Below are 12,638 nucleotides of genomic sequence, written 5' to 3'. Positions count from 1 at the left end.
CACCCCACTCACCCCCCGCCCCCCAGCATGGGGCAGGAACTATTCTTAGACAACAACCTACTGTCGACTCTGCACGCCACGCTCCCTTTCTGTCTATTTAACAACCTTTAACAACCAAATAGACACACACACACACACACACACGCACGCACGCACGCACGCACGCACGCACACTTCTCACTCAATAAACAGACTTCTGCCCAATCTAATATCCGGTTTTGAAGTAAGCGCTGTACACACAGCGCGTATCAAGGGAGCCTGTTATAATTATCCAGCCAGATTTTACTGCACCGTGTAAGGAACATAACAACAGCATGAGATAGCTGTTTGCTGTCCACTTGACATTCCTCGACGAACACGCACACCCAAGCAATAACAGGATGCAAGCCTAAATGGAAAGCAATCTCTTTTTAACGCACTCTTTAACGCATGCCTTTAAATAATGAAGGGATATTTCTAGGGAATAAAAATGGGGCATAAAAACAAACTGCTGCTCAGGGAAGAAGTGGAGGTGCCAGGAATGTAATCTTGCGGAAGGCCTCTGCCAGGATGCTGAAGTGTTTGGAATATCTACGCCACGTTCCAAAACCCCATTAATGGGCACATAAATCTGCAATATCAACCTGTTTATATATTCATAAGTCAGTTAGGTCCTCCCCATAGAGCCTGGTGCACTTAGGTGAAGGATGGTTGCATGTATGAGTTCGTATTTATGCGAGTTGTGACTGGAGAGGACGTGTATGTGTATGTGTGTGGTATGTGCACCCTTCACCTCTAATCCACCAAGTAGTAATTAGTCTGAGCCTCAGCTGGACCCTTATAACTGATGAGAGAACTAAGAAACATGGAGGGGTACGACCCTCCCCTTGGCATTGACCGCCCCCTCCCTTCCCATGGACACTCCTGTGTGAATTTGGAGCAAAGCCCCCCGGATAAATGGCAGGTTTAATGTAATCCCTATAAAATCCTGTTCATGCTGCTACTCTTTCTCTCTTTCTGCCTTTCCATCTCCTCTTTCATTTGCTCCTTCTCTCCCAGGGAGCACATTAAATGGTTAACGGCGGGGCCAGCCGCGAGGTGTAAACCGCAAAGAGATGGGGCTAAGTGTTGGGAGCGTGGGACCACCACGTGTGTGTGTGCGAGGGGAGATTAGTCCTCTTTTACACAGCCCACTTTTAATCTGCTCTACCCCTGTCTCTCCTGCTTTCCCTGTCTCTATTTCTTTTTGACAGTGAGAGTTTTTAGCGCAGCGCTCAGCTTTAATCTCCACCACTCTGCCTCCTCTCTGAGCTTGGTATTCAGAACAGACGGCATGCCACTGGGAGCCCATTTTGTCAAGCTCACCCCATAAAAAAGAAATGAGAAACTAGGATGGAGACACGGGGAAAGTGTGTGAGAATCAGAAAGTAAGCAAGAGAGACAGCAAGAGGGAGGAAAAGAGAGATGTAGGGACAAGAAGAAGCAGACGAGAAAGATCAGCATTAATGACAATCAGAAGGCCTGGAGTCGACACTCACAGAGTCTGAAGCCCTGGTTCTTTGGCTGCTGCTGCTGCTGCTGCTGCTGCTGCTGCTGCGAGGTCTCACTGTAAACCGTGGTGATGTCTCCCCTCTCACAGCTGTTGTAGCAGCGCCCGCCGCTGCACACCCTGCGGCACAGCATAGGCGTGAAGACGATCTTAATGCGATCCAGGTTGGAGGTGAGGTTGGCCCCTGGAAAACACACGCACACCTGGTTGAGAAGGAGCAGCAGCAGAGACAGGCTGGAAATGAGCTGCATCCTTTCTCCTTCAGCCTCACTGTGACACACTCCCCGTCTGGGCAAAGGGAGGTTTATAAGTGTGTGAGGGTGTGTGCTGACGGTTGGCCAGTGGCACGCTGCAGCTGAACGAGCGATGTGCCACAGGCCAGCGAATAGGGGAGAGGATACTATTAGGTATTGGGCTTGACTCCAAGCCCTTTATCTTTGGGAGAAGGTGTTTTGGATGTGTGTATGTGTGAAGGAGACAAAGAGAGCGTGAGTGCAAGTGAACATTGTGTAATGGTGGGAAGCTGTTCAACAGCCGTTGCCCTGGTACAGTGCTAAAAAACAAGAGAAGCTTGAACAGCAGACAGCTGTGTACGCTGGAGAGTGCATCAGAGGAAGATGAGGTAGTGAAAGGAGAATAAAATTTAGGAAAGGCAAGCTCACATTTCTTTTTGTTGTGGGTAGAGGCGCCAGAGCTCAGTGCCTGTCATGTCAGAGAGGTGACAGTGCAGATTCCCAAAGATATCAAAGCATGTAGCTGTGCAAACACACAAGAACAAACACACTGCTCACAGTCCTCTCCAGCAATTATGTGTTTGTTGACCAGCAGCGCGCGCGCACACACACACACACACACACACACACACACACACACACACACACACACACACACACACACACACACATTGCATGCAGCTTTGATATCAAATGTCGATCTGTTTGGTGTGATGCAGACCACAGAGGGGGTGGGGTGGGTGGACAGTGGGAGATGTGAACTGCAGCCTGGGAAGAAGCCAATTTTTTTTCCTTGTGGCTAATGTTCCATTTAGCGATTACACCACAGGATGTGTATGTATGTATCTTAGCCTCAGTGAATTGAGTGAAAATGGGCTTGTGTTTGTTTTGACGAGGCTAGGAAGGGTGGAGGGCGAAAGTGAGAGCAGATAAAAGTTTTATGACGGTCATTTCAGCGTGTTTGACAGATATGCTCAGTTTTTTTTTTTTGTCCTTACCTGCTGGTGATAGTGCATTGTTGAACTGTCCGTGCAGCTGGCTGTCACTGCTGGTGGGCCTGTGACTGTTAAAGGAGTGCACATTACTCTGACCGTTTCTGTGTCCATGCCGGTTCCTGTGCTCATTGCTGTGGCCGTTAGCATAGCCGTTGCCACCGGGTAGAGCGTTCGAGGTGATAGGCCCAGAGGATGATGGATAACGTTTCACAGTGCGGGAGGTCCCAGTCTGCTGAGGGGAGGAGTCAGGGGGTCCCCGTCTCACTTGGGTCCTGTCAATCACATCATCACAAGACCATAAACATATGACCTCAGTCAAAAGCTAATGTCCCGCACATATATACACTCATAAAGATACTCCCATTAGCAACGTATGTGCATCGCCGTGAAATCCATTTAAGCGTGGTCAGTGTGTGCAACAGAAAATAATATCCCTAAGAGACAAACACGCTGTCTTAGGTCATAGCTTTGCTTTAATTGATTTTATAGATAAGACACAACGATTTGGAAATAATTTTGCTTTAATCAAATTAATAATACCATATCATTCTTTAAGCACACTGGGTTTCTCAACTAACATCTGCTGTAAGTCAGAGAGCCATGACCCTCACTAATTAATGAAAGATTCTGTTTGACATTAAAGACATTTCGCATGAGAAGATTTTTCACCACTGATTAACAAAAAATGAAGTATCATGCAACCAAAGGGAATAAGACTCACTGGTCCCAGTTTGTGTGTGTGTGTGTGTGTGTGTGTGAGTGTGTGTGTGTGCATGTGTGGCGTGCGTCTGTGTCTGTGTGTGGCTGGTCTGTTTGCCCTGGAGAAAAGTGTGTGATTAAACACATTAGATCTTTCCATCAGGACTACAAAACCTCTCCATCACCCATTGTGTCTGCTTGACTAGATTATGAACTCCCTGTTCTGTCTGTTCTGACTGTGGCCAACCAGGGAGCAACATCCTGAGGGTTGCACTGGGCTGGAGGAAGTATTAAAGCTAGGGTCGCAGAACAAAGCTCGACCAGAGCTGCGAGGGGCACATTTTTTTTTACCGGTGAGCATTTGATTTGGGTCAATTACCGGGGCTGTGCTGTGCGATCTGGAGGCTGAGCTCATGTGAGCGACCTGGGGGAGGCGCGTGCCTCTCAGACAGACAGGCAGACGGACCTACCTTAGCTCTGGGGGTCTAGGAAAGCTCGGGCAATGTTGGGATTCAGCCCTGCAAAAAAACATCTGGATCCCACTGATCTGCCCTGACAGACCGTCAGCAGAGCAAGACAGAGATGAACCATGTCGGGCAGATGAGAAGAGCAGTTCTACAAAGCACACCTGTGTCCCTGTAATGTAATTGAGGCTGTAATCAAACCCCAAATGAGGATATAAACCATGCATTAACATTTAATACGTTGGGTTTTCAGCCACACACCACGTATTCAAACACTGAATCAGCTCAGCCAACCCACAGAAACACAAAGATAATCAGGCAAATAAACACACGTGTGCATGCTACTCTAAAATGCACACGTGTACACACATTCACATACACTGAACCACACACACGCCCTGTCCCAGCTGTGCTAGATGTAGCACAAGCCTATGCATGTCTCTTTATTCACTGAGTAAAAAACCACATTCCTGCTGCCAAGAGGAACGGGACACTAAATGAGAAGGGGAAATGAGAGACAAAACGTTTGATAATGTTCTCTCACGTCATCTTTTCAAAAGGCAGCACCTATAGACAGCTGCTGACCCAGATCTCTCCGGGGTGAGTCCCGGGAATAGGATGTGTCACAGGGAAACAAGAGGTGCTTGTGTCAAGGTGGTGAGGACAGACAGGAGGTGGCTATCCCTGCTACGCCGTCCACTCCAAATTATGATTTGGTTTTTCCATCGCTTACAGTGGACACCTGGCCTGCAAGCATCCTGCCTCGCTTCCTTGGCTTAGCCAGATGTTGCTCACCCTGTCTCTCTCACTTTCAATGGCAAAGTGACTTCCTCCCAGCATGAGCTCAGCGCTGCCCTCTCTGCCTGCAGATCAGGGGGCAGCGAGGGCAAGCGCGACTCACTCTGCACGTTTGATGTCTTCATTAGGAACTTCAAGGCCCCTGCGATCCAAGGAGGAATCACCCCCCCACCCCCCTCCTTGTTCTGGGTGACTTGAAAGCAATTTTGAAGACCTCTGCCAAGATTACATGCAACATGGTTTGAACAGACAGATGGAAAAAATGTTTTGGGTATCAAATTATGGCCATACACTTTTAATTAAATCACTGATGGGGCTGATAAGAGAGCTGCTGAATGAGCATATGGTAGAGACATGAGGCAAATAAAAATGATGAGAAAAATACACTGAATTTACAAAGTTTGTCTTTTGTATGAGTCTATATCACTGATGCAGTTCACTGCTAATTGAATACTTATATATTTAAAAGTTGTCAGTTGAGCTGTGGTAAGTAATATCTGCAGTTTCCCCAGCTCTACTGAGCAAATTTCAAAATTATACCTTGCAGCACCTCTAAAGCTCACTACTTAACATGTCGCAGCTCCAATCTGTATACAAACAGAAATATAAAAATGACAGTTTTTGGTTTGAGGGAGACTTAACTTCTCCATTTGTCTGCTGACAAATAACAATTTAATCTACTCAGCACTTATGCTGCATATCAGGCTATAGCACCGGTTAGAACAAGTTACAACTTCACTGTGACAACAACTCTGTGGGAAGTCAGGGAGTATATCTTTGAGGCGAGCCGTTTCCCCCCATTTCCAGTATTTATGCTAAGCTACAGCTAATGTCTGCCTGGCTCTAGCTCCGTGGGCTACTTAATGCACAGACATAACATTGGTATCAATCTTCAGATCTAATTCTTGGAAATGATGTGAATAAGTGTCTTTATGAAAATGTTGAACAATTCATTTCATGGCCAAAGAAAAAGCATTATGGTTACACATGATGTTGAAATCGCGAGGCCAAATCAGGTTTTATTATTTAGATACATTGATTACACTGGGGAGATTCACTTGCATAAAGCGTGAGACTCGACTTGGTTTCGTACATGACATGTATTATTTCATGTTCAGAACATGTGCTCAACAAGAGACTGTTCTTATGCGCTGATAAATCTCAGTCCAAACGTTTGATCAAAGCATCAGTTTATATTTGATAGCAAAGGAGGCCTCCAACTAAGACATAAAGACATTGGCGCTGTCCACTTTCACTCATCATTATTCATTTCACATGTATGGAAAGCAATTAGAACTAAACATCATCACATTTGAGGAATTTACAAATCAAACTGATGGCCAAGAATCGACACTGTGCATGAAACATCCAGCGCGCTGCAAAAGTATTACTTGGCACTCTGTTGCTATGTATCTTTGAACTCATCGCAGCATTACAACATGTGAATATTAGCTCTCATTAAGGCATGACAGGCAGCATGAATGGCAGTTCCAGCCGTGCCTCTTGACCCAGATGAGTTGGAGAGGAGGCAGTTTTGGAGCACAAACAGCACAGAGTGAAAACACAAGCCAGGCCCAAGAACTGGAGGACAGTCAAAAAGGCTGCAAACCCTCTGATCTCTCAGCTTCTGCTGATGCTGTGCATAAACCACATTGTTAAAAAAAAACAGATGAATTACACTGCCAAGCAAAACGCTAGGTGCACTTTGAAGTTTTGATGAAAGTGTGTTGGGGGAGGGGGTGTTACGTGGTGAAATTCGGTTAGGTAGATTGTTTTTTTAAGTGCCAGGAAACCCCCGTAGTGGAGGCTTGGAAAACGCCGCTTCCCATCATCCCGCTGGTGACTGTGTTGTTTCTGTAAGTTGCCCACTGGGAAACAGGAGCCTCTCAGATAAACGGAGAAATTCAGGATTTATCTGATGATCCTGTTCACCCAAAACATTCGCACACCCGCTCTCACACACACACACACACACACACACACACACACATACCTACATGCAGTGACCTAGATCCTCGGGAATTGTTTACATCTTAAACCATCTCTGTAGCCCACTCGGCATGACGAGGCCAGAACAGTGTTTATGTGAAGCACTGCATAGTAATGTATGGTCCACAGCTGATTCATTCACTAACAGTTCAGCCTCTGAGGTGCTTTCGTTATCATCCGTCTCTATAAATCTCCATATGAAATAAAGCATATTTGTCAGTTAAAGTATTTCAGATGGAGAGCCTAGTTTTTCTGGGCGTTGGATGCCAAGTAGGTTGGAAAGAGGGTCAGGATTTGTTTTAATAAAAGACATGTATGCTGGAAGTAGTGGTGTCTAGCGCTGAGGTTGCAGGTTGCGACCAGGTGAATCCACTTTGCCTTTCAGGGAAAGTAAAAATGCGAAAGGCCGTCTCTAGAGCCAGTGTTTGGTTTGTCCGTTCCGGGCTACTGTAGAACCGTAGTGGTGCACCCACTGTGGAAGAGGGCCGCTCCCTATGTAGATATGAAGGGCTCTAAGCTAACAAAAACACAATGATTCCTATTTTCAGGTGATTATACAGTAATGAAAACATTATTATGAATATGATATTCCATTTCTGCCAATAGATCCCCCTAAATCCTACACACTGGTCCTTTAAATGGTTTTTCACAGGCCCTCTCAGCACTTGAAGCTCAGCACAAGTCTACCTTGGCAAAGCTCATTTTTCATTTTGATTTGTTTGAGAATACCTAACTCCGAACCCACATCTAATGGCTTGGATTGTTGGCTTATGGCAGCAAATGCAGAAAATAGACTGATATGAAGAACTCGTCTGGTTGCTGGATGGAGCCATTTGGCTTTAGACAGACTGTCTAAACAAGACCGTCTGACAGCAGGCAGGAGTGTCTGGCATGAGCATCCCAGTCTGGGTTGCACCACAAAACTCGATAGCTCCCAGCTTTGTCACTTTGTCCCGTCACAGTTTTCTTTGTGTTGGACTGGACATGACCTCCAAAGTGACGGGCGGCAAACCTCTGGAGCCGTCAGTAGGTTTAGGACCAATCAACACAAGTCTCTCTCTATCCTGCTGAGGAAAATCAAGTCATTATTCTTTTTATTTAAACAAAATGTTTAATGGTTCCATTTACCTCTTTCCAACACGGAGCATCAGCCAAAAGCCCTTATTACATAAGAACTGCACATAATTAGGGCAATTTGAAAGCTACTTGGTAAATGGGAAACCAAACGACGGTCGTCAAAGTCCAAGTGTAAATCAAAGTTTACACACATTCATCGCATTCAGAGAAAGCGTTAAAGACTGTTGTTCATTTCAAGGCTCGCCCATGGATATGCAGATCATCAGTCTAACCGGAGGGAACAGAAAAATCTAAAAAATTGTGCAAACAGCAGCTGAAACAATGAAAACTTTGTACTGCTAAACCACTGCAAACGCTGTTGGCAACAAAGGAGGACAAGATTTATGAGTGTGTATTTGGGACATGCACTTTTGCAGTCAGAGAAGGAGAACTGAGAGCTTTACAGAGCACCATGTGAGGGGCACAAACAGTTTCTGGATACAGCAAAGCATATTGGCGCTACTCCAAAGCTTTTAAGTGTTCCCTACGAAGCGGCAAAGCAACAGTTAGGAGATCTGGATTCAGATGGTTTGTGATGAAACAAATAAACCATGAAAACCAGTGAGTTTGGAAAAATACTATAGTGTTCAGAGGAAACACTGTTAAACTGGGAAACACCTTGGAATGGACAGAGATCGTGTATCATTCTGCTCTAGATTTTAAATTTGAGTGTCAAGAGAGAGATGTTTTTCAGCAAAAGGCTCTACAACAGATGGTGCTCCACATTTCACAGACTAAAGCTTGCAGACAAGGAAGGAGAGCGCAGACTGTTGAAACTAGTCCCTAGGGGTGTTATTCAAGAACATTAGCAAAGACATACACACTTGACTCTTGTTCATGTTTTGTTATTCAAAGCCCAATAGTGTTATGAATCTCTGCAAAGTCCAAAACATTAACTACAACGTAGCTACGAAAAGGAAAACATTCCAGATTATAAAGATACTATCGTAGATTGACTAGGATTCCTCTTCCAAGTATGACTTGTTTGCTTCAGAATTTGATTTAGGGAAAAGTCAGCTTTTATATCCAATATTTGATAAGAAATTTATTACAAATTGGAAATTTTAGGTCTATTTTGTTTTTTAATTTGAGAAGATGGGCTTGTTTTCCCATGTTCTCAGGGCTCACAGGCAAAAAAGGGAAAAGTTTAATTCAGAATTTGGTCAGTCTTAACAACCTTGGTGTATTTTAGGAGGTGTATAGTCTCTGCGGGCTGAGAAAGAATTAATCCCGTTTTACTCACCCAGTCAGCGCACCAAGCCATCTGTACCACCAGTGGTCAAACCCCACTGTGGTCACACATCTCATTCCTCAGGCTTTATGCAGAACGCCCTCATCCATTCATTATTCACCACCGAGGTCCCTGTGTGTTTCTTTCAATAAAATCCTGAGGTTTGATCCTCAGCAGGCACCGATACATACAATATCCAAGCTCACTTTCATTATATTGTCGTTGTGCGTTCCTCGTAGCAACTGAGTCATGCAATGCCATGTTGGTAAAGTTTGTGTTCACTTGAAATTCAAAAATAACTCAACATGGGCCTCTGTCACATTAAAGTCTTACCCTAAATTACAGCTTTTTGTGGATGTTTAATCTCTGGTAATAAATGTTTTAACCTCCAGAGTCTTGGCTTTTCTCACAGTTTGTTTTGCAAGATAATCATGAAGCTTGCATGTCAACTTCTCATTGAAAAACTATTACTCCAGGAATGGATCTCAGAACTGGGCAAGGTGGCAGCAATAATAAACAGGGAACATTTCTGCGGTTTAGCTTGCTACAGGGGAACCAGTGAACACACCTTTATAAGCATTAGCTTGAGTGCTGGGCTCTTCAATTTGAAAACATATAGACTCGCTTTAGGGCGTGTTTTTTGTTTGAAATTCAATAAAGTTTAAGTCACAAAAAAAAGGGGGAAAAAAAAGAAAAACTCGATGCTGAAAATTGTTTTACAGTTTGACAGTTTCATATAATATACTTCATCGTTTTCTTGCTGAGTTAGCTGAGAAGATGGATGCCACTCACACTACTGCACAGTCCATATGAAGCTACAGTGAGCAGCTGGTTAGCTTAGCTTAGCATAAAGACTAGGAACAGAGGGAAACAGCTCTGTTACTCTTGGCTCTGTCCAAAGGCAACAAAATCCATGTACCATAACTTCTAAAGCTCACTACTTAATTCACACGTTTAATTGTCTTTCTTTAATCAGTGCAAAAACCAAACATCATGTTGCAATTTCACAGGGAGTTATGCAATGGACCATTTCTCAGCAGGGACTGGTAACTTCCGAGAGCCTCTGCTAGATATTTGGCAAGGAACAGTATATAACTCCTCATAAAACTGCCAAGTGATATTTTTACACGATATAATGTGCACATTAGCAAGCTTTAGAGCTGGTAAACTACCTGTTTCCCCCCTTTCACTTTGTGCTGAGCTCAGCTAACCAACTGCTGGCTCCAGCTACATATTTACTGCACAGATATGAGAGTGATATCGGTCTTCTCATGTAACTCTCAGCAAGAAAGTGTAAGCATATTGTTGTTGAACTATTCCTTTAAAGAGCTTGCATCTGAAATCTAACCACTGGTTAGACTGAGATCTGAAAATCTAACCATTGGTTAGATTTCAGAGGAAAAAAATGTAAATAGCACCTTATTCAATTTACAAAAATAAAAGGTGTACAATCTGAACTATGATCACACATACGGGAGGGAATAAAATGCAGAAAGAAATCTCAGTAAGCAACAATGAATGGGTGAAACAAAAAAATATGTCTCTGCAAAGCAACAATAAACAACAGATTTTATTCTTGGAAAAATGAATAATGAATGAATACAGCCTGAAAGGTCAGAATACTGAGGGGAAAAAACAAAATTATGAAATTTTGAATGAATGCTCCTTGGAAATTGAATTTAACGTTGCCAGTGGTGCCAGTAGCCCAATAAGTGTCCCATACTATAAACAAGGAATAACGGCAAAACACCTAGTCACAGTAACATGTGCAGAACTTTAACGATAAGCTCCTTTCTCCTGAAACAAGTTCTTCATACGTGGCCGCATAAGGCTAAACATCAGTGAGCAATTAAGGCCCAGTCTTTCTTTGATAAAATCTCTAGTCATTATGACTTGGATAATTGTGGGTCCTGGCAGAATATTTCCCCTTGTGAAAATCTGGGTGTGTCGGAGAGCTTATCGCACCAGCCACGGAGGCTGGATTAAATCATGTTCTCTCTGTCTGGACGGCCTTCCAGGAATCCCGCTAGTAGCAGCCAGAGCCTGGGTGAAATGAATTACAGTGGGGTTGGATTGATTCAGAAAGCTTTTTTTTCTCCCCAGGGGATGAGGCTTATATTAGTGCAACAACTGGGCCTAGTGCACACTGGGAAGCAGAAAAGGTTCTTGAGAAATTTATTTAGCAAAGACTGTTATTTGGATCAGCCAAAGTGCCTTACAGACAAATGAAGAGATGAAGTTCCACTTAATTTTATAGGTATTACCGCCCCCACCGCCAGCATGAAAATAGATTTTCTATGAATTTGACCTCATTGAGGTTTTTCAGACATTACATGATCAAAACATATGACTCCCGCAGTCTACTCAATCACAGGCCACAAACTGTGAAATAACCAGTTCCTTTTTTATCTCCAGGGCGGCAGTAGCTGTGGTAACCTGTCTGTTTTCACCTCAGCATTTATAAAGTGGGGTTTTCAAGCTATAAGAAATCCAGAAAGGCCTGATTCTGGATGTAAGCAAAGCAGTGTGGTTGCTGTGGTTCAGGGGCCAGAATCAAAATGCCTGGAGACATGGGGAGCTGAGAGGCCATTCAATACTCTCCAGTTTATTGTAGTTGCTCTGATCATTCACTTAGTAAAATGCCGCAAGACAGGTCAGCAGGAAGAGCCATTACAAAGTGCTGACTGAGACTGTGCCTACACTGGTTAGTGTCATATGTCAGACTGCTTTGACAATAAGCCAGAGAGGGTTTCCAATAAGAGAGGTGATTGAGAGAATTTTTTAAGAGACCTGTAACATGGTTTTGAAAAACAATGAAAACTTGAGCAGAGGTTCACTGACAACACGAGAAAAAAATGCAGACAGGCGACCAACACAAAGTTGTATATTGATGTCTGGATAAAAGAAAAATGGGAACTTGAGCACTTGGATGAGTATGTTTGCCGCCCTTGGAGGTCTGCTCCACCACTTGGCCCCACGGGAACCCTACATCCTGACATCTGAATAGATTAACTGGTCCCATGCACAGCCATACTGCTAATTCACGCTTTCAACACCTTGCCCCATGTCTGGGGGATGAGCCTGATTGATGCTGTCTCCATCTGCCTCAGCTCCGGAGCTGGAGGCTGGACCGCATTCTGGGATAGGCGCCCCTCTTCCTATAACTGCTGTACAGTATTTGTGCCTTCGACAGCTGCATCTGCACAGGCCTGCTTGATGAGATGGATTTGGCCAAGGACGCTGAGCCTGCTGGCACCACAGCACAGAGAGTGTGTTTCGGATGGGGCTTCGGGAGAGTTGGGATGGAGAGAGAGAAAGACATATCTGTCCCACGCTGAGTGCTGAGTTCTCTATGGTCCTTTGTTCCCTCTGGCCTAGCAGGAAGCCAAATACTCATGGGACTCGTTTGGCTCTGTGTTTGTAGAAAGAAAAAAAAAAACCAAGTCTTCCTGGCCTGGCTCGTTCAATATGTTGTGTGTTTAGCTTCCTCACATTCGAAAATTTACACGACATTTAGACACACATTTTAACAACATATGCTGCATCAATCTTAATTTCTACCATCATGTGCTGTTCAAAATTCAA

The 12,638-nt window shown here is 44.2% G+C and overlaps 1 protein-coding gene across 1 annotated transcript in view; it reads right to left on the bottom strand.

Annotated features, from left to right (window-relative positions):
- LOC111663175 (latent-transforming growth factor beta-binding protein 2) overlaps positions 1-12,638 on the bottom strand; it is an 84,819-nt gene that overhangs the window by 47,355 nt on the left and 24,826 nt on the right. Inside the window, exons 4-5 of the mRNA XM_023417266.2 lie at positions 2,760-3,028; positions 1,518-1,712 (exon numbers count right to left, since the gene is read on the bottom strand). Of these exons, the coding sequence (XP_023273034.1) occupies positions 1,518-1,712; positions 2,760-3,028 (464 nt within the window). The remainder of the gene's footprint in view (positions 1-1,517; positions 1,713-2,759; positions 3,029-12,638) is intronic.

The sequence above is a fragment of the Seriola lalandi genome, unplaced genomic scaffold (genome assembly GCF_002814215.2).
Source record: "Seriola lalandi dorsalis isolate HSWRI2012SDOR001 ecotype SW California unplaced genomic scaffold, Sedor1 jcf7180002054573, whole genome shotgun sequence".
In the NCBI taxonomy this organism is placed as follows: Eukaryota; Metazoa; Chordata; class Actinopteri; order Carangiformes; family Carangidae; genus Seriola; species Seriola lalandi.
This window is presented reverse-complemented; position numbering and strand designations above follow the sequence as displayed.